General features: G+C 43.4%; 1 protein-coding gene across 4 annotated transcripts in view; it reads left to right on the forward strand.

The window, feature by feature from the left end:
• Nucleotides 1-25,185, forward strand: part of UNC5D (unc-5 netrin receptor D) — a 1,559,947-nt gene that overhangs the window by 1,266,422 nt on the left and 268,340 nt on the right. For all 4 annotated transcript variants that reach the window (XM_069617969.1, XM_069617971.1, XM_069617972.1 and 1 more), the window contains 2 exons: nucleotides 3,893-4,078; nucleotides 6,873-7,250. In XM_069617969.1, the coding sequence (XP_069474070.1) occupies nucleotides 3,893-4,078; nucleotides 6,873-7,250 (564 nt within the window). The remainder of the gene's footprint in view (nucleotides 1-3,892; nucleotides 4,079-6,872; nucleotides 7,251-25,185) is intronic.

Here is a 25,185-nt window from a genome sequence, read left to right on the forward strand (position 1 = left end):
ATTTCTGGACAAGTAAACACATTAGGTGATTCAAATATGTTTGTGCAAACATTTTTGAGGTACCAATTTTGAATTACAGCTCTGCAAAAACTCTACAAGTCTACACCAGATTAAACAGGTAGGTATGACGTTCATTCATTACCAAAGTTTTATTAACTGCATTTGTTGCTGCCTATTTTTGCCCCAAAGACTGTATCGAAAAATATGGGGTGGGGGTAAGGGATATAAGGGGTAGGGGGTTTGGGGAATAGGTAGTAAATAACGGGGAAAGAGGAGGATTGGGGGAACCCCCCAAATGAAAAAAATGTGCTACATTTTTTCGGCCAAAAATAATGGGCAAAACACTCAGCAAAAACAAAAACAAAAAAACTGGCGATGGTATGAGATAGAACCCACAGGTATATCAGTGGAATTGATGTCACTAGTTGATATGTATATTTTCAAAAAAATACTTTAACTCAATCTATGGCAATCTAGATAATGATGCAATACCACAGCTGACAACCAACACAAAAATAGCAATTGAATCAGACTTCGCCCTGAGAACAAAGTCCAGTAAAAGATTGCCACCCACGTGTTTATACAGAATTGTTAACGTGGTTAACCAAGAAATCATTAGAAGAGGAAATGAGAAGCTGTGTATATGTCTTTTGAACATCTGTTTAGGCTACTGACATAATTTTGTATTGAGGAGAAAGCAAGGGTCGCCCGGCTAGGAGGTTTCTGTAGGGTGCCTGACTGGTCTCAATGCTTCATGTGTCTTGCTAATGTACCTTAACATTTTTGACAGAGTGTACACTTAGAAGATACTTTATGTACACTTGCATTTTAATGGCAGATCCCATTCTGCTAATAGGTGAGGGACTTCTTCCTGGGTGACTTTGAGATCCACCCACGATCTGTTAGACTCACTTTCCGATTAACACTATGAGCTTTTGTGTACCCTGTAATTTTGATTGAGAAAGACCTCTGATTGTTTGAGGCTTGTTCTTGACAAATGTCCCATGGGCATTAACACTCGGTGTCAGCAGGTGAATACTTCTGCTTTTCCTTCACATGGCACATATGTTGGGCTGGAGCCTGGACATCGCTGGGTCTTGATGTTTTTGCAAACTAAGGGCCTGATTCCTGGATCGTTTTCCTATGGGATTGCACTATTATAAAACACTTCCATGAATCAGGCCCTAAATTGGTTACATTTCATCACTTAATTACCACAAAGGACCCAAACATACACTCCAGCCTATACCAATGTATTTGTTTGTAATTTGCTACATACATCAGATGTCACATCAGAAAATGAGTGAGAAAGAACACAGGTAGGACAGGAGAGGACTGTACAATGCAGGACTATGAAATGAAACAATTAATGCATTCCAGTTCGCAATCTTTCACAGTCTTTCCCAGTTAATAACTAGTGATAACAAAGCAGTATAATGGGTAGCAGTCTTAAAATGTGGCAGGCCTCAGAAACAGGAGACTTCCCATGGCCTTCTGAATTTGCAGTGGTCTGGTTTGACTCTCAGGCTTGGAGAAGCGTTCTCCGTAGTTGTGGGGATAGTACCGTGGAAGCTCTTTCCACCACAGCCTTTCCCAGATCAGTGATTGGCAGTCAAAATAGTGGACCAGACTTTGGAGTCCAAATCGGAGAACACAATTTGTTACGCCGCGTGCGCGGAATATAGTGACCTGTTTTTGGGTGCAGTAAGTCCATGGTCTCCTGTGCCTACTTTGATCTAAGCGCCACATCACTTTGTTTTGATGTTCTCACTCTGTCTTTCTTGCATTCGCCTTCTCGCCGTTATTTGCATCACTCCGCTCTTCATCTCATCCCTTTTCCCGTTGTGTTGCTGCACCTATGCTTCCCACTTTTTCTCCGCTCATGTCCCACTCACAGTAAGCTTGTAGGACTGTGTGGTGCATGCTGAGCCGACAGCTTTGAGCTGGAGCCAGAGGAAATGCTCCATCAGCCCAGAGGACCAGTGCCAAATGCCATGCAAGGGATGGTTGTGACAGTCTGAATATACACCTCTGGCCATGATTAATGAAGGGTGTCTGCTGTGCAGTCTGTTTGGGAAATATGTGATGGCTACACTCCGTAAGATGACTGCAGGCCCAGAATCACTGCAGCTTAGGAGTATATTGTGAATGCATAGACATAGCCTTGCAGGCTCGCACAATAGTTGTTTGGGAGAGAGTCTCAAACACAACAGTTCAAGAGTCCTTTTAAAGAATTTCATTGAAAGGCGTACAGTACACATCACACTTTCATGTAGCCTGGTAATGAATGCAGTTTTTTTAAACATCCCGATAATGTAATATTTTTATTTTAACGTTTTGTTACTTTATGTAATGTTATGTCATGTTACATTATATTACTTTTAATGCCTGGTTCATGCAATGTTTACATACAGGAAATCTTGGGGTTTAGGTAGAGTGGGGCTGGTTATGTCCAGGGACATAGGATATCCCCTTCATTCAGTCTCTCAGGTCATCTGGTACCTGGAAACACCTGTGTATAGGCGCCATACAAATGTCCAATAAATAAATAAATACATCTAAAGTTCAAACACACCTGGTTCCCCTGCATCTTCGAAGTGCAAACGCACCCGGTGCCTATCACAGAATAGCAGTCATAGGCCCTGAGTATGTGTGTGCTCATGCACACACATGCAGCGCCAATTGTACCGACATCTTTGTGCCCGCTCCTGAAAGCATTGCTTGCTCTCACATGCAGGTTTGGCACTCCATGGGCCAGATTACAGAAACTTATCATAAGTGCAAGTGCAATTTTGCATGGTATTAATACCATGGCAAAACATTTCCTAGTGCAAAGAACATATGCTGTCAGTGCATTTTCGTGCCAGAGGGAAGCTTGCCACAGTGCTAATAACATTCAAGCTTTGGCTCGAGCACGGGGCACTTTGAATCACTGCAAAGTGATTAGAACATCTTGCAGGTTGTGTGTGGTAGCTAGATCTATACAGCTAGGATACTATAAGTGAGTTACTGTTAGTTCCATACGTCCCCCACTTCCCCCACTTGATTAGGTTATTGGGCCTCATTCTGAGTTGGGCGGTAAGGGTTAACGGTCACCGGTAAGGAGACCGGTGCCGTTAAACCCTTATCGCCCAATTCTGAGGTCCCTTAGCGGGACTCCCAAAGGACGCGTGGTCGGACCACACGTTCTTTATGGGACCCGTTCAGGGACCTTGGAGCTAATAGCTCCTTCCTCCTTCCCATTGAGCCCTATGGGTGCTCAAATGGGAATGGGAAATGGCATTTGGAATGGGGACTTACTGGGTCTGCCTAGGTTGGAATGTCCCGGTAAGTCCCCATTTCACCAGACCGGACCCGGATTTGGGAGCAGCCATGGCACTAATAGCGCCATGGCTACCTCCAAACTCGTAATGAGGCCCATAGAAACATAAGTTATGAATTTAAGTTCATGTGTGTTTTTGAGACTTTCGATGGAAATCGACTCTGCTGCTGAGGTGGGATGTTGCAGTACTGCTAGGCAGTGATCGAAGTGAGTGGGAACGGTCGGGAGCAGTGCTCCACTACTTTAATTTGTATCTGTTTACCATTCCTCTACTTTTTACGACCATATTCACCATTCTATGTAGAAGATGTGTCCATTCATGTCCTTGTGCAAGTGTGATGTTGTAATAGGAACCTTAGTTAATAGTCACTTACTCTATTGCAACGCCCTGGCTGCAACACCTTGTAACAGGTTGCACTAGTCTTTCGCCTATCATCTCCCCTGCCCAGACCACAGTTTTGCTAATTTGTTTGGTACACGTCTACCACTGATGTCAGGTGTTTGATGCCTTTTGGGTTTCAGGTAATGCTTATGCTGTACACTTTTTCTCTTTCTCCCTCTTCCCCACAGATGTGGACAGCGCCGGTGACATTGCCCTGTACTCTGGTCTGGGTGCTGCCGTCATGGCAGTGGCGATTCTGGTGGTGGGTGTAACCCTCTACAGGCGGAGCCAAAGTGAGTATGGAGTGGACGTCATAGACTCGTCAGCCCTGACCGGAGGCTTCCAGACCTTCAATTTCAAAACTGTCCGGCAAGGTGAGAGCAACCTGAGCACTTCTCTCCTACAGGTACTACAGTTCCTGTCACTTTTCTTTCTGATCTTCTGACCAGTAGTACACGGTACACATCCTAATAACATGACTTAATAACACAATAACAGCAATGTCTAGAATGCAATGTAAGCGTGTATGCCTTTAAGATGAAGTACAGATCTGTGTGATATTTTTGGGAGCAATAATAGTGTGGTAAAGAATACAGTAATCTGGAGGAAAAACAACTGAGTTTAAGAAATATTGTGATCCAATTATAATATAGGAAAATTAAGAAGCATTGTGAAAAATCATATGTAAAAACATAACCCCCAAAAAATGTACTTCCAAAAAGAGAACATTATTCTAAATATAAACATCTATACTCAAACTTTAACTTACCTGAAGACACTTTGTTTTTCTAGTGTAGTATCCCAACGACTCTCCATTGTTTCTCTAACCACTCTGTTCAAACATGGGGTTTTGCCTTCCAGTTGGAAGACACTGGCACACAGCCTGTAAACCCATGGTATCTGCCCATATAAGCCTGCCCATATCTTTTATGGACAGGGATTGCTTTCATAATTGTGGTTGTTGGAAAGGGCCATTGGCACCAGATGGTCCCGCTAACAGTTGAGGGGTATGGGGTTCCTTTAGGGGCACCCGGGGTACCAGCTAGTTCAACAGACTTTCTCTTTCATATCCTTGTAGTTGCTCACACTACACGTGTGTCAAAGATCACGTTGGTAGTGGCAGCAATAGAAAGCAACCGCCCCTCATTCTTCCAATGTTAACATCCTGTTCTGCCCACCCTTTCGTGCCTTCTTCCCTGCCATCGAGCACCCAAACGGAGACTGTTAAGAGGGTAAGTCTGAGATAAAAGGTTTTAATGACTTTAGAGTTACTTTTCTTCTCTCAATCCACCCAGAAGCCTCTTATTGTTTTTTTGGAAGGAATAGGTGGGTCAAGTGTTGGATTTTGTTCAGGCATGTCATTGCATGGGCTGTGTGTTTTCATGTCTCCCAGCTGCCTAAACATATATCAAACACATTCTGTATTTGGGATATAAGGCAAGGGAAGGGGGAACCATTTTTGCTCTGCTTGCTTGGCAATGCTAGAACTAGCAGCAGTGAAGTCGTTCACTCCCCACTCTCCACATAGGCTTGTGCTTCACCTGAAAGGTTTTGCCATTGTTTATTTATGTTGCTTTTTACAATTAAAATGAACCCATATAGTGTCTTTGCTATGGCATTTGAGGCTACACAAGGGTTATGATGGCATCACCTGTAGAAGTGGGGCTTTACATTAAAGTGTGTAACTATAACAAACGTGAGGAATTACATAGCCATTAACTAGACCAACCAGGATGGTCGTTCAAGTGCCTTTGAGTCCTCAGCACACATATGATGGCAACAGATGGACAGGTTAGTCGATGCCTTACATATGTCAATTCCCAAACACGTATGGTTTGAGCATTATAAGGAACTATATAATGCCTCTAGTATTAGTGTGCCCACTATGGACATCCTGGAGGACAGTATGTCAGGTGAGGTAGATGAACACTTGATCTTCACTGTGTCTGAGTTAGAGCATCGATTCAAGCAGTGGGAAACTATCAGCACCTAAAATGTACCAATAAATGTATTTAAATCAACATCATCAATATGGACCCCGACATTACACAAATGATTAAATTCCATTAAATGTTGAGAACAAGCATGCTAGTTCATCATGTACTGCTGAACTTGACACCATTTTTAAAAGGTAGGACTGGAAACATTGAAAAAAATACAATCAATTGTCAATGCTTGACTGCTTATATCAAGTATATGGAAAGGTCCTAGGGGAGATCAAATGATTTGGTTGTAGAGATGAACATGTTTTGTCATGCTCAGGGGGGCTTTCATTTAGGGGTGGTGACAATTTAACAGGCCTTTAGAGTGACATTTTTATGCAGAACTATGACCAGAAGGGCTGCATTTGACAGATGTGATATTTTTTGGGGAAAACACATTGAACCCAGGAGGTCCGTCCTCTGATGCAATGAAATCTCTTCATATAGATGATTAAATGATGGTTAGATGGGGCCGAGGGGCTGAATAACTAATCATTTTCCAGTAACTAAAGACTGGCATCAGGGGTGTGTACTGGCCCCACTATTGTTCTCTTTAGTTATGAATTATATTGCCACATCCCTATTGACCTCACAAGTTGATGTGCAACATATTATTCATGGCTGATGAAGCTGTCCTTTTGTTTACTTGCACACGGGCCACAGTAAAGCTTTTATGAATATGTTAGATTGTCGAAATGTAAGGACCTTTGGCTTCATTATGAGGTTGGTGGTAGTTTGGTGCTAAATCTGGCAAATTCCCATCAAACTTAATTAATGTTATAACGACTTGGTCCGGTGGGGTTATCACAGTATTACAAGTGATTGTAATCCCCCATTTTCGAAGTCAATAGGACTCCATGGAGATTTTTGGCAGATTTACTGCCGGCACAATTACTGCACAGTGAATCCATTGATTTTAGGTGGGAAAGTGGATTATATACTGCCAGCAATAAGTATATTGATGACACATTTTAACTAAGAATGGGATCATTGCGTATTACATAGACAGAGTCGCTTTAATACACATCATATTCTGAAGTGTGATAACACCGTCAACAGTATGCTTCAACGTTTTTCAATGTTGTTAAAGTTGGATTTTGAAGTTAGAAATCACAACATCTGCTGATGCTTTATTCAAAATGGTGCTTTTCCAGTTAAACATATTGCACTCCCTTTATTTCCCCAGGAAACTCCTTGCTCCTCAACTCCACCCTGCAACCTGACATGACGGTGAGCAGGACCTACAGCAGACCCATCTGCTTCCAGGACCCCATGGACAAGGAACTTATCAATGACTCATCCATATTTAACCCTCTGACAGACATTAAGGTCAAGGTACAGAGCTCATTCATGGTCTCATTGGGGGTAACAGAGCGAGCCGAGTTCCACAACAAAGCGCATCCTGGAACATTTCCACATGGGAATAACAGGGTCTTTGGAACAATAAACTCCCGAAACAAAACTCCATATCTCCAGAATCTCGCTTCCATCACATCACGGCCGGAACTGAGGACGTGTGGAGTCTTTGGCCATCATGGTGGACGATTAGTTTTACCCAATACAGGTGGGTGTATGAAAGCGCTGAAAGGATACCTCATAAAACATGCTACATCTCCTCCAGAAATGACAACTTACAATATATTGTGTGCCAGTAACCTAGCAAGGAGTCTCTTGTTATCCTTTTTCTTGTGGATACCCTTGCTACCTTCTCCATTACTAAAGCAGCTTTCTGAGTTCGTGCTTGTGATTATAAGCTATGATTGCAAATCTGCATAGTGGGGTACAGAGTTGGATCATCCATTGTAGGAGGGAAAACAAGCATTGGTTGATGTGCAGCATGAACATGTGGGCTGCAAAGAACACCAAACATATTTGAAGATGGGTAGGGTGGACACTGCATGGCTCTGAGTCTGGTAAGTGGTCAATTTTCTAGGTGCATTGATTTAGTAGACTTCTTGGTTGAACACCCATCTTGTAAATAGCAACAAATATTTCCTGAACTTCTGTTTATCAACGTTTGAATATGAGATGGTACACAAGCCGAATGCAACGCAACCCCTTCTAGGCTGTTAAAATGGCACATTTCTGTCACTCTGCAGCAGTGTATATTTAATACATAGTATTGCAATTGAGTGGTCTTGCAGTCATGATTATGTTGGGGTCATGATATAGGCCTGTTTGATATCTTCCCTGCCATAGTACATCTAGTTATGCCAGTCAGATAGCACAGTGAGCACCCAACGCTGATATCTGTGTGTAGCCTGCTGTGGCAGGTTTGAATCCTGGTAGGGTCAACTCAGCCTTTCATCTTTCCAAGGTGACTACATTGAGTACCACTCTGTGGGATATTAATATCATCTGTTATTTCATTACTCTGAGACCCGTGGGTTTGTAGCGCTATATGAGACATTATTATTATGATCCATTGGATGAAATTAGAAGATGTTGCGTGGAGCTGTCCTCACCATCCAGTGAAGCATGATTAATCCAGTGGCATTTTGTCTGTCCGTAGTATGGCGTCTGGTGTTATGCAAGAAACTTCACAAAGAATGAGTATATGCAAATAATCCAGTAAATAATGTACCTGAGTTTGTTAACATCCCTCTGACTTTTATGATGCACATCAAGAGATCAACTTTCTCCAAGTTTCATTTTGTTTTATGGGGCTTGCAAGATCCTGTGGTGGCCTTAAAAAGGGTGTTATGTTATTGCCTTTTGTTCATTAAAAGGGTCATGTTATTCCCAGGTTCTCCCGTTAAGATCATCATGTTATTCCCAGGTTCTCCCGTTAAGATCATCTTGTTATTCCCAGGTTCTCCCGTTAAGATCATGATGTTATTCCCAGGTTCTCACTTAAAAAGTATCATGTTGTTCAGATGCGTGCCCATGGCAGCCGCTTTGTTTCTCTCATTTTGCTATTACGTTCAAATCATATTTTCCCCCAATGTACACTTTCCTAAATATCCGTTTCCTCAATTTGAAGGAGGACCATTTTGTCCTCACAACATTTTGTTTGTTCTAGGAATTTGAGATGGTGACTCATATTCCAGGCTAGCATAGATTTTAATTCTGATCAGGAAGTGCAGGTGAGTTGGAGGGATGGGGCAGAGTTATATATTAGGGTGCAGCAAACTGGATAAAAGTTCACCCTTAAATGTTGACCCATCCTGAAGTGTTACCATTGACTAGGATAAAGCATGTACAGTAGTGTTAATGTTTTGTATTCAATTTACTGAAGAAACACATTTACAACATGCACAAGTGTTGATTGTTTTCACCATGTGTATGTTTCTCCTGCCATAATAGATGTAGGACCCTGTATTCTCCTTTGCAACCAGTCAACTAGGCAGAACATCATTCATTGGTCGTCATAATTGTTAAGGCTTGTTAGTTAATCTTACCAACACATAATTAGTATACTTTGGAGTGCAGCAGGGCAGGCGCAGGTGCATAGCTCAGGGACAGCTTGCTTGCCTTGGGAACAAGACCCACTTAGATATTGAGCACGTTATAAATAACCAATTACAATAGTCAGACTGCTGGTCCTTCCTTGGTTGCTGACCCTGGTACAACATTCAGAGAACTAAATGGGGAGAGTTAAGTTGTACATGGGATTTTTTTTTTTTTTTTACAGGCGAATGGATCTAGCTTGAATCTTAAGAGGTAATCGTGTATTGGGCCTCATTACGAACCAGGCGGTAAGTTACCGCCTGGGTCGTACCCATACCACCATGGTGTAAACTATGTTTACACCATGGTGGATGGCGGATTTACCGCCCCATTCCAAGGTGAGTGGGGCGGTAAATCCCCATTTCCCATTTTACCCTTCCCCATTCCCATTTTTGCCCCATAGGGTATAATGGGAGTGGGGAAGGCGCTAATTACGCCACCGTAAATTACGGTGGCGTAATTAGCACCATGGATTTTAACGCCTGCAAAAAGCTATTAGCGCCATGGTTGCCGCCGGTGTTTTACCGAGTCCGCCATGGTGAATGGTGGAATTACCGCCCTATTCCAAGGTGTGTGGGGGCGGTAATTCCCCATTCACCATGGCCCTTCCCCATTCCCATTTTTGCCCCCATAGGGCTCAATGGGAATGGGGAAGGCGGTAATTACGGTACCACAAATTGTGGTACCGTAATTACCTCCTAGGTCCCTTTGCGGGTCCCCTCCTTAACGGCTGGTAAAACCAGCCATTAAGGTAGGGTCCCACAAAGGGTCCTCGTAGTAAGGCGGTAAGAGTTTACCGGCACTGGTACCCTTACCGGTACCGGTAATACCTTACCACCGTCCGTGTAATGAGGCCCATAATATTTGCACTTTGGCTTACATAATAGGAGTTATTATTGCCCCACTAAATGGTTCTCATTGTATCAATACATAAGGACTATAAATGGGACATTCTGTTAAATGGAGGCATTAACGCTAGGCATACTGTTTTATGATTCCATTTACCTTGCCGCCCATTTACGAGCAGTGACACAATGGAAGATGGACAATGGGTGCAGATAAGATCTCCTCCATGCATTGTTCCTCTGCCTTGTTGGAGCATTTCCTTGTATACGTCCACTGCACATTCCTGCAGGCATAAAAGGAATGGATTCCTAGGGAATCCACCTGGTTTTGAAATTTGCCAAAAACAAAGCAGACTCTATAGGAATCCATTAGTAAAACGCCTCCTGCAAAGCATAATTGGCTGGTGGCCTGCACTATTTCACAAGCCGAAGCGGGAAACAAAAGAGTTAAAGTGGGTTTGCCACAATTGACTCTCCGCTCTGTCTTGCGAATATTTAAAATGTAATGCAGGGGACACCAAAGCACATTTGTGCTAAAGTTTGTGTGCTTAACCCCTTAATTTCCAAGGACGAGTATGCTTGTCCTTTTTGCATGGACTTGCATAATAGCCTGGCACTTAAACAATTGTTATATATATATATATATATATATATATATATATATATATATACACTAAAACAAACTTTGTTAAAGGGATGTTATGGTTAAGTTGCCCTACTAAAAACCTGTGCAATTCACAAAAAAAAACTTTGTTAAAGGGACGTTATGGTTACAAGTAAAACCGAAAGAACCCTAAAATTTGCCAGTTATGGTAAGCGAAGCAACCATAACTCGCGCCACCACCGTGCACTGCTAAGACTAACACCCGATAGTGAATGGAACACACTCCTTTTCTGGGTTTAGTCGACACTACTTTATCTTTCCTCACAGAGGAGAAAGTCTTGCAATGATAGCTTTTCACGCGAGGAGAGCCATTATAGTTTGCTCCTTTATCTAAGGTAGACAGCAGGGTCAAGATTTTAAAATATAGTCAGCAGTTGCAACTTTTGAATGATGATGTGTGTTGCTTAGCAACACAGAAGGGATGGAACACTGTAATGTGTCCCCTGGGTTCTGCTCAGGAGAAAGACTCCCCAAAAGAAGCAACGCCTCTCTCTCCAGAAGTAGAAACACTCCTGTGACCCTGAACATTGCATAAAAGTACATTGGCTCGCCCCATTCCAACTTGATCATTATTCCTTTCTAGGGGAACAGAGCCACATCTGCATGCCACTGCAGACCTCTTTTCTAGCATGCAGGAATATGATCCAAATAAAATGGATATCCAACAAATGTCTGCAGTCATGCCTTTACAAATACGTTTCACCTCCATATGGTTGATGTTGCAAGATGTATTCTCGCTTGTAATATCTATGGGAAGAAACGCCATTATGCTGGATTTCCAGGAGACTGGACACGGCCTAGGGTTCCTCGTGTTTCTTCTTCATAATCATGTCAAAGTCCAGGGGTGGACCACATGGCTTTTGGTGGCCCAAGCATGAATGGAAAGGACTTGGGGCTGCCAGGAACAAATGTCAGGAACTCTTGCAGGTGGTTGTCTACAAGGCCAAGAGATGTCTAGTCTACTTTTAGGTGGTGACTCCCATAGATTCTGTATCTGGGAATTTGTTGTCAAGCCTTACTGGAAGTGTAGGTGGCTAAAAGGAACAATGTATTTTGAAGTGGTCTGTAGATGTGGTTATGAGGACTGGGACGTGGTTGTGTTGCAGACTGATGCAGAACTGTTGATTTGTGGGGTGTGATGTGTAAGTCCAGATTTAATGTGTGTGCTTAGAGGAGAAGGTAGAGCTGAGGTGGGCCAAAGGAGCCACATATAGGTTGAAAAACCAGGGTGAGAGGTTGGTGCCCTGGGGAACACCACATGTAGAGAGAGAGGTGGTGTAGAGAATGGACTCCGGTTGGACCTGAGAGGGATGGTCCAGTAGGAAGGAGGTCAACCATGCAAGGGCCTGACCTGTGATGCTCATGTTCTAACGGAGACAATTAAGCAGGATGGCATGTTTGACCATGTCGAATGCAGAGAAAAGATCAAAGAGGATGAGCACAGAAGGAAGTCTTGAGTCAAGATTAGAGAGCAGGTCTTCACGGGTGAACAGGAGAGCAGTTTCCATTCCTCTGGCTGTTCTGAAGCCAGACGGATGGTCATGGAGACAACCAACAGATTAAGCTTGGAGGGTTAGTTGGCAGATGGCCAGCTTTTCCAAGAGTTTGCCCAGGAAAGGAGTGATAGAGATTGGGTAGTCTGCTGGACACGAATGATCGGCAGAAGGTTTCTTCAAGATGGGATGCACAAGGGAGTGCTTAAGGGAGGAGGGCAAGTTTCCAGTGGCAAAACAGTGATTGCAGAAATGGGCCACAGCTGGAGCGAGAATGTCAATGTGGTCCTTGATGGTTAAGGAGGAGCAGGGGAGAACCTCTTGGATGACACCTTCATAGATCGAACTTGTCTAGAAATGCCATCAGGAGTGATCACAGAAAAAGAGGCAAAAGGAGGGTGAGAGGGGCAGGCAATGCAAGGGAGCCAGAAGAGGTAGAGTGAGAGGCAGAGGAGCCTCCGTAGTCAACAGCTCCCCTGCCAAGGCAACCTCTAACAATACTCCCAATCACAACACATTTTGTGCCCCATGTCTTACAGTACCCCCACAATGAAATCTCCAGAATCCCTACATTTTACTAATCCAGGCATCACTGCCCGTAACAACAGATTAGGCACTAGGTTGCCCCCTACAAATAGCATCCACCTGGCCAGTCAACAACAAAACTAAGAAGAAATTAAAGACCCCCAATGAGTCCGACCCACTCCCCCTAAAATGAGCCTTATTCAATGCCAGATCCCTGGCCGCTCACCCCACCGAAATTGCTGACACCATCCTAACTCATGATCTTGACTTCCTTGCCCTAACGGAAACATGGCTACATGAGGCCTCAGGTCCACATTTATCGCTAGCCATTCCTGCCAACTACTCCATCCTTAGAGCTGACAGACCTAATGGTAAGGGAGGAGGCGTAGCTCTCATTTCCAGATCACCACTAGGCTGCAGACTAGTCTCCACACTATAACTCAAATCATGTGAGTTACTCACCATCAAGTTACAAACTTCCCCACACGTACAATTACACTACACCTCATATACAGACCCCCAGGCCCCCCGGGGACCTTCGAGGAAGACATTACAGCACTCATCACTGAAAATTCCAAGCCACTAGCACAAACTATCATCCTCAGCGACTTCAATTTAGGTTACAATGGCGCTAAGGATGCACCAGCCGCATCCTTAGCAAATGCCCTAACTGAGCACGGATTCGCTCAACTCAGTCTCTCACCGACTCACCAGAAAGGTAGAATTCTCGACTGGGTAGCAACTCTTAACTGCAACACCACCTGCAAAGACCCCCAACCTCTTACATGGACAGATCATTACCTTATCCAACTTGAAATTCACATCAACCAGACCATGCCTAAGAAACACCCTCTGGCGCCAGCCTGCCCAACCAGAAACAAGCATAACATCAATGCCGAAGCCCTATTACCCCTGGTCCTACCTACCCTTAACGCTCTACCGGACAACGCTGACCTTAACTTACTAGTTGACACCTTCAACAATTCCATGGCTACCGTCATTGATACCATTACCCCTTTGAAACTACGTAAAATCAAACCAATAAACCACCTGAACTTGTGGTACACTCGCGAACTCAAACTACTCAGGAAAAAGAAAAGCAAACTAGAATTACTATGGAAAACTAACCCTTCACCTGAAAACAAATCCAATTTCAAGAACATCGCCGCGTTATACAAAAATGAAATAATTTGCACCAAAAAAGATGCCTATAACGTCAGGATTGATCAGGCAGGCTCTTCCACCAAAGAATTATTTAACATTCTAAAGGAGCTAGAAAACCCCAACCCCCCTCCAGACAACTGCTCAAAAGATAAACCTTGGTGCACCAGCATCCAGAATGCCCTCAACAATAAAATCACAGGGCTCCAGACCAAAATTGTGAACAAACGTCAACAACTCCCCAGCAACAAAACCACTAACTCTAGCTTAAGCCCACCAACATCTAACAAAGCCAACATAGGCTTCACCTTTAAGAAAGTGACCATCTTAGAAGTCCAAAAAATTATCACTTCCCTAAAACCTTCTAATTGTAAAGGGGACAGCTGCCCTGCCCAAATAATAAAAGATGCTGCCAGAGACCTCTCCCCTTTATCACTAAGCTAATCAACCTTTCGTTTGCCAACAATTCTGTCCCCAACAACCTAAAACAATCTTGGGTGCTCCCTCTCCTAAACAAAACAATCCCTAGACCCAGCCATACAAACCAATTATAGACCCATCACCACTGTCCCGTTTCTGTTAAAAATCCTGGACAGAGTCGCCTACATCCAGATTCAGGAGTGCCTGGAATCTAACCAACTGCTGGGTATACGTCAATCTGGCTTCAGACCTCAACATGGAACTGAAACCGCTTTGGTTGACCTCAAAAGCCAGATTGATGAAATCAAAGACAAAGGCAATGCAGCCATCCTACTTCTCTTAGACCTCTCAGCGGCCTTCGATTTAGTCGACCATGAAATCCTATGCAACCACCTATCCATCGCAGCCCACTTCTCCTCCTCTGCCTCCGCATGGATACAATCCTTCCTGGCGAATAGAACCATGCAAGTCTTCTCCACAACAGCCGCTGCTGACCCGATCCCCATCACCTGCTGAGTCCCACAAGGCTCCTGTGTCTCCCCCACATTGTATAATATATTTACGAAGCCTCTATTTGACAAACTGGACCGTCTGGGTGTCACCTACACCAACTATGCAGATGACACCCAGATTCTCCTCACCATCTCAGGCAACTACAATGCGGACGTCACCTGGATCAACAAAATCTTCTCCATCATTCAGGCATGGATGGCCACCCACGGCCTCTGCCTGAATGATGAGAAGTCGGAGCTTCTGCTGGTCGGTTCTCCTAATAACCTGTCTAAACTCAGCCCCAGTTACAAGAACATTATCATAGACAGTAACACCATCCCTATTGCTAAAAGTGTGAAAACCTTAGGTTTCCACCTTGATGCCAACACCAAACAAATCAACTCAACCTCCTCGGCCACTGCCTATACGGCTAAGCTAATCAAGGCTAGCAGACCCTTCCTATCCCCCGACAGCTGCCTCACTCTGGCCAGAGCACTCATTCAATCCAAACTAGACTATTGCAACAGCCTGTACCTAGGAGCCAACCAATCCATAATTAACAAACTCCAGGTTCTCCAGAAAAATGATCTACGCGCAGCACTCGACATCCCAAGGCGTGAACACATCTCTACAAACAGGAACGCGTGCAAATGGCTATCCATACAGCAAAAAATCGACCTCAAAACTATCTGCCTCACTCATAAGGCCTTAAATAATCTAGCCCCACCGTACCTCTCCAACGAATTTACTTTAAAATCTTCATCCAGAATCACCAGATTATCCAACTCCTTAAGCCTACTAGTGCCCAGATTCGCCTTAAAAAGAGCAGGAGGTGCTAGCTTCACTGTGCTAGCCTCCCAACTTTGGAACACCTTACCACTCAAAATTAAAACCACCAAGTCCTTCCCGATCTTTAGGAAACTGGTTATTGGCTGGCTACTGAACAAAGAGTAGCTTTTACCCTCATCTCCAATATCTAACAGCCGCAGCCACACCTGTATTATATGTAAATTGTCGTATTATGTAAATCTTTCTTCGTAAATTGATGTACCTTGTAAATGTTAATGCATATTTCATGACTGTAACCGTATCCTTAGAGCGCCCTTCTACCCACGGGTCGGGAGCACTCTACAAATAAATTAAACAAACAAACAAACAAACAAATAGAGGAGGAGAGAGAGGACAGGATGTCCTGAGTTTTAGAGGTGAGTGAGAGGCTAGAGCCATGCAGAGGGCCTCTGAGGGAACAGAAGAGGTGGAGATTGCAACAGGATTTGCCAGGTCCTTGCAGATTTTGAAGAGTGCAGCCATATTGTAGGAGAGCGTTATTGTAGGATATCCAGGTTTGTGATATAGCTATAAAGATGTTATTTTAATTAGACAATTTATCAATTTTACAGCAGAATTATTCCTGTAGTTTACCTTACACTGGGACTAAAGTAAACAGAAGAGGCAGAACAAGTGGGCAGAAGGGAGCATTGGAATAGCAAGCATAGAGGTAAACTTCAAAAGGTATGCTGTTGTTAAATGACTTTGATTAGTGTTACTAGGTAATTCAGGTAATGACATGAAACAGTTAAAGTAATGAATGGCTGGTGGGTACTGATTTCTGGCTAAACCCTGCATGTCACAAATTTTCCCCCATTCTGCTGTTGATGGAGGCATTTCTAAACAAATTTTAATAGGTTGAGTTTAAGCCAAGGCATTATTCGGATGACAGCACAAGCTTGTTCACTGCTGGCACGTCAATGCTTCATTACAGAAGTTAGGATGTGTGCATATGCACTCCCCCTGAGAGTTTTTGCTCAACCAAAATAAACAGGCAGTGAGACAAAAGGATAAACAGACATATGGTGCGTCCCACTTATGATAGTATGCAGCAAAATCTTCAAGAAATGAAATGTAAGAGTTGGCAAGTGTGTTTCTAAATGACATTTGAAGGATTCTAGCCGTAGGAAGGTAAGTGCAGGCTGTCCTGCTGCACACGTACAGCAGACATCATTCAACATCTGTATCATAGTATGGTCTTAAGGACACAGGAGTCATAGTTCTACAGGTCCACCAGGCGATTTTGTTACTTTTGATTCCATTAATTGTTGCGATACTGCACACTTCTAGGAACCATAGATGCCTTTCTGCTAGACCAGCTGTAACCCTTCATGTAGAGTGACGTTTCTTAGATCAAACCTTCCATGTCATTCAACGAAGTGAAATGCGTGAAAGGTCTCTTGTGGAGAGCATGTTTGAGATCTGCATAGATGATGTGAAGGGGACCTGTTATTTGGGCAATTCCCTTCCACAGAATTGTCTACGATCTTCTCCTTCACTCTGCCATACAAATGTTTGAAATTCAACTGCAACACAATTATAATGTGTCCCCTTCTTTACACATGACTTTTACTCATTAGATGTATTCTACGACTCATTTAAAATGAGCACCTCTGAGTCTCGGTAAATCACTCTCAGCCTTTTTCCCTTGAAAAGATGAACATATCAGAGATTTTTGGGAATCTCGACACATGCTAATTAGTAAGCATGTTTTCATTTGTATGAATCTATTAAAGGGTGCCTCTGGCCAAAGCCATGCGAAAACCAACCAATTTTAAACTAATAAGGGTTCCATGTCATTTCATTGCGGGTTGAAATTTCACTGAGTTTTTCTCTGCAGGAATTTTAACAAAAAAACTCATCACATTTGTATTTTTTTTTATTTGGGGCGTCCCTCACCAAGCCCCCCCATTCCCTTTAATTTGTTATCTTTTCCCGAATGCCCACACCCCATATATATGGTTTTTTACCCCCCATAAAAAATGAGATTAGTTTTTTCATTACATTTTTCGCAGAGAAAAACCCTGCGAACTTGCATCCTGCGATGAAAGGACGTTGTACCCTAATAAGATGCTCTCCGGCATGCATGTAGAATCTTTGGGCACTCTATGGGAAAATACATCATTGACTAACATGAACACAGCATGATTTCTTGCTTGTTCTCTGAGTCCAAAAGATCCTTTCTTTTCGCTTGTTTGTGCACTCTTAGGTGTTTGGGTTCCCTATTTTCCTTACAGTAAATCCTTTATTTCGGGGCAGCTATGAAATGGCACCATTCCCTCTGGATAGACTGATCTCTTGCAAAATCTTTATTTTTTTAATATTAAGTCAAATGTTTAATTGTCTTTGGGAATTGGGTACATCGAGGTCTTTAATGCATGATTCTTTACTGCGCCATGCATCATATGATGTTTTGCTTGGTTTCATTGTTCATACTTAGCATTGCATTACTGCTTTAGCTGTTCACATTTGCATGTGTCCAAACACAGTGAGTCTTTTAAATATTTAGTTTTGCCACTACCTATTAGATCCCTCTGACCTACTAATCAGGTTTTCCATTGGTCAGTGTGCGATCTACATGAACTGGTATAGGCCACCGAATGCTCACCCGTGGCAATGCAACGTTTCTATTCGCCATCATTACTGTCTATACTCAGCTCTGAGCCACTGGCTCCAAATTGCCATGCAGCTGATGGCAATGTGGTTCTCACTGATCGGGCAATGGCCACCACCCCAACATTCTCCTTTTTCCCTCATGCCCTCTGGCCAGCCTCCTCAAACGTGTGTTGCCTGCTCCCAGTATGATGCAAGCCAAAGAGTTCCGCGACTCGTTCCCTCCCGCCCCCCCATATTGGTCCACCTGCCAGGCCACAAGTAGTACACTCAGGTCACAGTGGCACGTGCAGCCTGCCCTTGGGAAAGTAATAGCTTTGTAGACCCATGAGGCTAACCGTACCGGTAAATGTGGTCATTAGTACCTAACTAAAGGCCCCAGGGTTAACTCGGTCTTCTGGGCACATAACGCCCAGTATGGCCAAAATGTGGATCTATAAAAGGATATTGGTAAAGAGTTTCAATTATAAACCTCTTGTCAGCCAACCAGGTTGATCAGAAAACAGTCTCCTAACTCTGGCTGGCAAAGACCTCATTCAAAAAATTCTGTTTTGAACAGTGCATATGCAAGTGTCACAGAAACAGCTGTGCGAAGGCACAGACGGGCAGCATCAAACTAAGAAACCACATTGAAGGATAAAATATATAACGTTTGGTGTTGCTAATTTCATGTTCATTAGTTTAACTTTGCATATTACTTGTGTGTCCTTACGTGGTTTCCCCACAATAAAGAAATTTTCCTTACAACTGCACGCATCCATGTTCCTTAGACTGCCAGACTTCAGAAGAGGTTGCTATCACTTGGGATAATGACTCTTCCTCAGTGTAACCCCCTCAGATTCATCTCTAAATCTTGTGGTGGGTCATTATCCTGACAAACATGACCGCTTACCTCATCTATATGGATCCATTATTTGTACAAACTGTTTCAGAGTTAAAAAAGCAAGTGTGTGCATATTCTTGAACCTTGTAAGTAGCCTCATTCCGAACAATATCCATTTTAGTAGAACGATACATGTACACTACTTGACACAAAAAGGTCTTTCTATAACATACAGACTAGAGACCAGTCAGAGGTGCTTGGATGCATATTGTTGATTGGGCTATTGTTGTTCTTGGTTTCCTGGCAATTGCATGGCTTTATCCACACATTTAGGTTTCAGGTTCACTGACGTCATCATCTTAATTTAGGGATAGAAGAATGTGTTATGCCCCAGACATTTTTGTTTAGTTTTTCCTAGGATACATTAGCTCACTTTTAGGCAAAGTACCTATGATGTGCTCCTTCTCCATTGCCGTGCACAAGTCATCCTTCGTTCAGTTTAATTTCATTTTTTATTATTTAATTTCATAACTTGAGTGCCGTTTTTACTGCAAATGCCACACATACCTTGGTATTGACAAAGACGATAATGCACCTTGGTCACTTAGAATAAAGAATTGTGAAGCTTGTGTCCACGCCAAATAGATGGGCGTACAATATTTATATCTGTTAACTATTACACCCATACTATGGTTGTCTAAGGACACCTAGGCACATATCCCTATATTCCTAGGCTCATGCTACAGATAAGTTAGGATGAGTGTCAGGAGGAGGGCGCTTTGAAACAGTGTGCTACTTTCTGTAAAGGCGCCTAAAACAATAATACAATAAATAAATAAATAAATACAACATAGAAACCACAGTTTCTATAGAGGTGCAATCACAGATAAAAATGATGCTCAAATCCAGTCATCCTTCCTTAGTGATGGTGCCATGGGTCATGAAGAAACTGCAAGGGGTGCTCCTTCCCTGTCATGCCCACCAAACTTTGGAACTCGATAGTCCATATCAATACCCAGCAAATATCACACACTGGAGTACCATGCGAAGTTCCGGAGCTGCAAGAAGGAAACCATGGTTGACATGGTCTCCTCATCCTTTGCATGGACACATTCAAAATGCACCCATCAATCAGAATGATCAAGCCCACCTAGTAGAGTTGGGCCAGTGACAACAAGGCATCACCATGGCTGCAGGATGCACTCATCAAATAGGCTCAGATACAAGAACAGATGGCAAGAAGGACCTTCCATACTGGCAAATGTCCATTGTTGATCCCTCTAACACCATCTTCTCCTCACTATTCCAGTTTAAATTCACCTTTTTACTAAACACCACACACATGCACACACACACAGACACTGGTCTGCCTTATGCAGACAGCCACTAGAACACCCGTCACCCCTAATTCTAATACAGTGTAAAACTTACATCTCACCCACCACAATCTTGCTGTGTACCCTGTACACATATTGTGGTTGTCTGAGCATGCCCTTGCAAATAAGTTTCATGCTTACAGAGTCTTTACAGCCTTCTACATATAAACATGTGAATATGTCCTGAGTCTTATGGCCATTCTACAGCAGTCCAGGGATTTCTGTGTACCTCGAAGCAAACATAACGGTTAATATAATGCACTCCTAAATATGTTCTGGTTGTTCTGGTTGTAAAAGCAAGTAAATATCGGGGCTGAGTACCACAAAAGGAAATACACCAAACACGGGCTATAAAGATTCACAGATCTTTAATACTGCGCAGTTACAAAGAAACACAGATCTGATACAGATAGCAATCTGGCTCTCGACACCCCGCAATGAGTACCAGCCCGTCCGAATGGGGAGGGAGAGGTAATGGACATCTAAACATTCACATTATCTACAGGTTAATAATCTGCGGTCTAGAGTTTGTGCCGAGTTCACATATAGGTCATACAATAATATGCACATGGATTACGTAGGTTTGTGTTTCCAACAAGTTACAATGGCAAAGTGTATTCCTGGATTTAGCAGTGAGCCTTAGTACATATCCCTTCACAATGTAGTTCTGCCAGTGTCCACGCTCGACATATACATAACATTGTCCTCGATGTGTATTCATGGATGAAGCTTATTAGTGCAAACAATCCTGGGACAGCAAGTCAAACTTGGTGCAAGGTCGCATTACCTAGCCTAGACAGCCGGCCCTCGGACAGTCTAACCATTAACAAGGGCTCAAAGTTCGGAAAGGCTTGGTTGCAAGTTAAACACAGTCCACCATTTTCGAACAGAGAATTCACATACAAACAGAAATCAAAATGGCAGATGATTCTAAAATGGCAGCGAAGTCGATCTAAAATCGGAACTTTGCAACGCGGTTTTCTTCGCAGAGCGACTAGGCTTAGGCCAATATATGTCAAAAAGAGGCGCAATATGATTTCCCATTTAACAAACCCTCCTTTTGGCCTAAGCCAAGCACTAAACTACAAATAGTCACTTTACGAGTAACTCCACGTCTCAATGTCCATACAACCTGAATCACAATCATCAGAGATATCAATCCCCATAAGGTCTATAACAGAAATTTCTTTCAACACAAATTCATTGGTCATTCTTTCCGGTGTGCGTACCTTTTGTCCTAATGTTCCCATTGTCTGTGCACAACATCTCCCTAACATTGAACATATGGCAGGAAGATATTGTATACAGCAACAACAGAACAACAGAATACCCAGAATAATCAATAAGACTGAAAGTAGCTTCCATCCCCAAGATCGTAAGAAGTCCCAGAACCAAGCGCTAAGATCCCAATTTCCCTCGGGAATGTGCACTTCTGAACTAAGTACGTGCAGATTGTGTATAGCCTCAAAGATGATTGGGGAGGAATCTGGTGCGAAAACGCAACAAGCGGACCCCACTAATTTGCATACTCCACCACGCTCAGCCAGGAAGACATCTGACGCCATCCGATTCTGTAGTGCCACTAACCTTATTGTTTTCTGTTCTAGAGTCATGTTATAGAGTATGTCAGTGGTCCGGTTGATGGTTCTCGCCAATACTCTCGCTAGTCTCCTAATATCCTCGGAATTTAGTATTTGCCCCCAGAAAGGTACAAAGGATTTCACTACGTCTCCCAGAACTTGTGACGAAGTATCACCAGTCTCATCCCACCTTGGACAAGCCCTAGAGATTTCTGTGGTACTAGCTATAAATACCCCTGGCAACAGGATCCCTAAATAACAGGTTACCTGCCAATCCCTAGGTAGCCATGGGAAAGCTTCATTACCGCAAACAAAGTAGACAGGTTCGCCTACATACAAAGGTCTGTCCTCACTGGTCAAGTTCGCAACATTGGTGCAACCCTTGAAATCACCCATTGACTGAGTACCATTCCTTTGTATGCAGAAAGAAACTGAGTCGGGCTGTGGTTAACAGTATAGGAAGGTGGCGTGGCATCCCTATTGCTTATAGGAGCCATCTTGAAAGAGATCAGAGATTGAAAAGGTCGAGACAATTTATCAGAAGGCCTAATGGAAGCAACTTTAAGCTTGCTTCTATTTGCGAAAAGTGAACATCCCAGGGGTGTTAGAACTCATCTTTCAAACTCGTTCAAATTTGTTCCATCAAAGTTCCCTGAGATGCTATCATTCCATCGGCCAAAGAATAGTGCCCTTAGAGAAGCATAACATGCAGTAGTCAGAGGAAAAGGATGAATATACCAGCCCAACCCTTTGTCTCCATGTTGCGGTAAATGAGAGCAGAGCCAACAATTAGACCTGTTCAATATGGCATGTGTTGCAATCATTATAAGCAATAATGTGTTATTGTGGTAACTCTCTCTGTGTTGAGAGACTCTAGGAGATAGAGTGTGCAGACCCTCAAAAGGTGTAGATACAGTAGGTACATTTTCAGTAGGCAAAAACATTTCGAGCAGACGTATTTCTTCCATGTACCAAAATCCCAAAGCAATTACTATTGTGAAACCGGTTAAGATGATTACAAGAAAGCAATACATTTTAAAAGACCATGTATTCGATTGTGCATTGTCTTTAGTGGCCACAGAGTCACTTCTTTGTTCCATACAGGTAGAGGCGATAGCAGGCATTGTTCCTTTGACATGAAAAGCGCCGAAGTTCATTTGCTAGTGATCTCCAGATCAAGCGTTTTCTTAGTCTTTCCCCTCCTCAGCCAGCAACTTTCCATTGTATGCAAAAGATAGGGCAAAGGACAAGCCTATGATGATTTTCCTGTTGGCACAGCCGAACCGTGCAGTAAGTCTAGCTCCGTGGACGCAGATTGTACCTTGTGACTCCTGGTACAGTGTGATCTGCGAACAACGTGTCATTGCTTCCTGATGGAAGTGCTGAATTTGAAGTAGAACCAGACGAAGATGCAAAAGGATCTGTGGGAGAGTGTGGAGATAAAGCAGCTGTTTCCCCAGGCCCCGCGGGCTCAGTGAGTGTCTCCGAAGCACTCTCAGTACTGCTTAATGCTGTGTGATCGTTGGGAGCAGAGCAGGTAGGTTTCTCTGTATCTTCTTTATCGTGTGGCAAAGGGAAGGTTATCCTCTTGACATGCAACGCATATATCCAGTGCCTCTTGCCTTCCACCCAAATCGCCGTCTGTGTGGCCAGGAGAACCTGGTGCGGCCCTCTCCATCGTGGTGTGAGACAGGATGCTCGTTCGAATGCTTTGACGAGCACCCACTCCCCAGGTCGGATACTATGACCTGGCCCCTCACACTTTGCAGGAAGGGCTTATCGCACCTGTTTGTAAATAAAATACAGATTTTTAGTTAACCGTTCACAGTAATTAGAAAGAAGTACATGCTCAATGTCCCTCAGGGCCCGGGGTTTTGGGAGGTTCCAAATGTTAGCTGGCCTACCCATGACCACTTCATATGGGGAGAGCCCAGTCTTAATCTGTGGGGTGGTGCGCGTTGACAGTAACACTATCGGTAAGGCGTCCGGCCATTTCAATTTGGTGCCGGCACACGTCTTAGCGAGCTTGTTTTTCAAAATTCCATTGTGTCTCTCTACCAATCCAGCACTCTGAGCATGTCTAGCCGAATAGAACCTTTTATCGATCTGCAATCCCGCACATATCTGCAGAATTACACCAGTGATAAAATGCGGACCATTGTCCGGCCAGATGACCCTTGGCAAACCAAACCTAGGAAAATATTCCTGAAGCATGGTTTTCGCCATTGTCATTGCTGTGGCATATTTTACAGGAAAGGCTTCAACCCATTTACTAAAGGCGCAAATAACAACCAAGACAAATTTGAAATTATTACAACGCTCCATTTCAATAAAGTCAAAGTGGATAACTTCAAAGGGGACAGAAGGTGGACAAAAACTACCCCTTGGTGTCGATGTGCCCTTCCCCATATTGTGCTGTAGATAGATCATGCAACTCTGGACAAAATGCTCAGCTGTCTCCGAGATGTTATCGTTCCCCCAGACATTTTCTAACATTTTGCAAACCTTCCTGGCACAGATGTGGGTGGGCCCATGAGCCATTGCGAACATCATAGTAATGTACGCATCTGGCAGCATCCATTTTCCCTCTAACTTATCCACCCAACAGCCATCATCATCCAACCTCGCCAAACCCTCAGCCCATTGCTTAGATTCTTCTAGAGTGGCATTGACTTGGATATTCTTTACAGATTCAATACCTTCATCCATGGTACAAACATGTGTGGCTTCCCTTGTAGTATACATATCTGTATAGGGATCACTAGCAGTTTCTTTGGCTAGCTGGTCAGCAAAAGCGTTCCCTTTTCCTACATCATTTATGATTTTCTGATGCGCTGCGCATTTCATGATCGCTAACTGAGTGGGAAGTTCAAGCGCTGAAAGTAACCGCACTATCAAGGAGCCATATTGAATCTTCGTTCCATGCAAGGTCAAGAAACCTTGTTCTGCCCAAAGTCTATCGACGTTGTGAACTATCCCAAAAGCATACTGACTATCAGTATATATGTTTACTCTAAGCCCTTCAGAAAGTTCACAAGCTCGAATCAATGCAATAATCTCTGGGGCCTGCACAGAGTTATGCGAAATTCTTTTGGTTTCCATAATCGTGCTTAGTGTGGTGATGGCATAAGCAGCTGTGTATGTACCATCCAGAAGTTTGAAGCAAGAGCCATCGCAAAACAGCTCGCCTTGTGGGTCGTTCAAAGGCGTATCTTTCAAGTCAATCCTG

The sequence above is a fragment of the Ambystoma mexicanum genome, chromosome 10, assembly GCF_040938575.1.
Source record: "Ambystoma mexicanum isolate Mex_15411 chromosome 10, UKY_AmexF1_1, whole genome shotgun sequence".
Lineage (NCBI taxonomy): Eukaryota > Metazoa > Chordata > Amphibia > Caudata > Ambystomatidae > Ambystoma > Ambystoma mexicanum.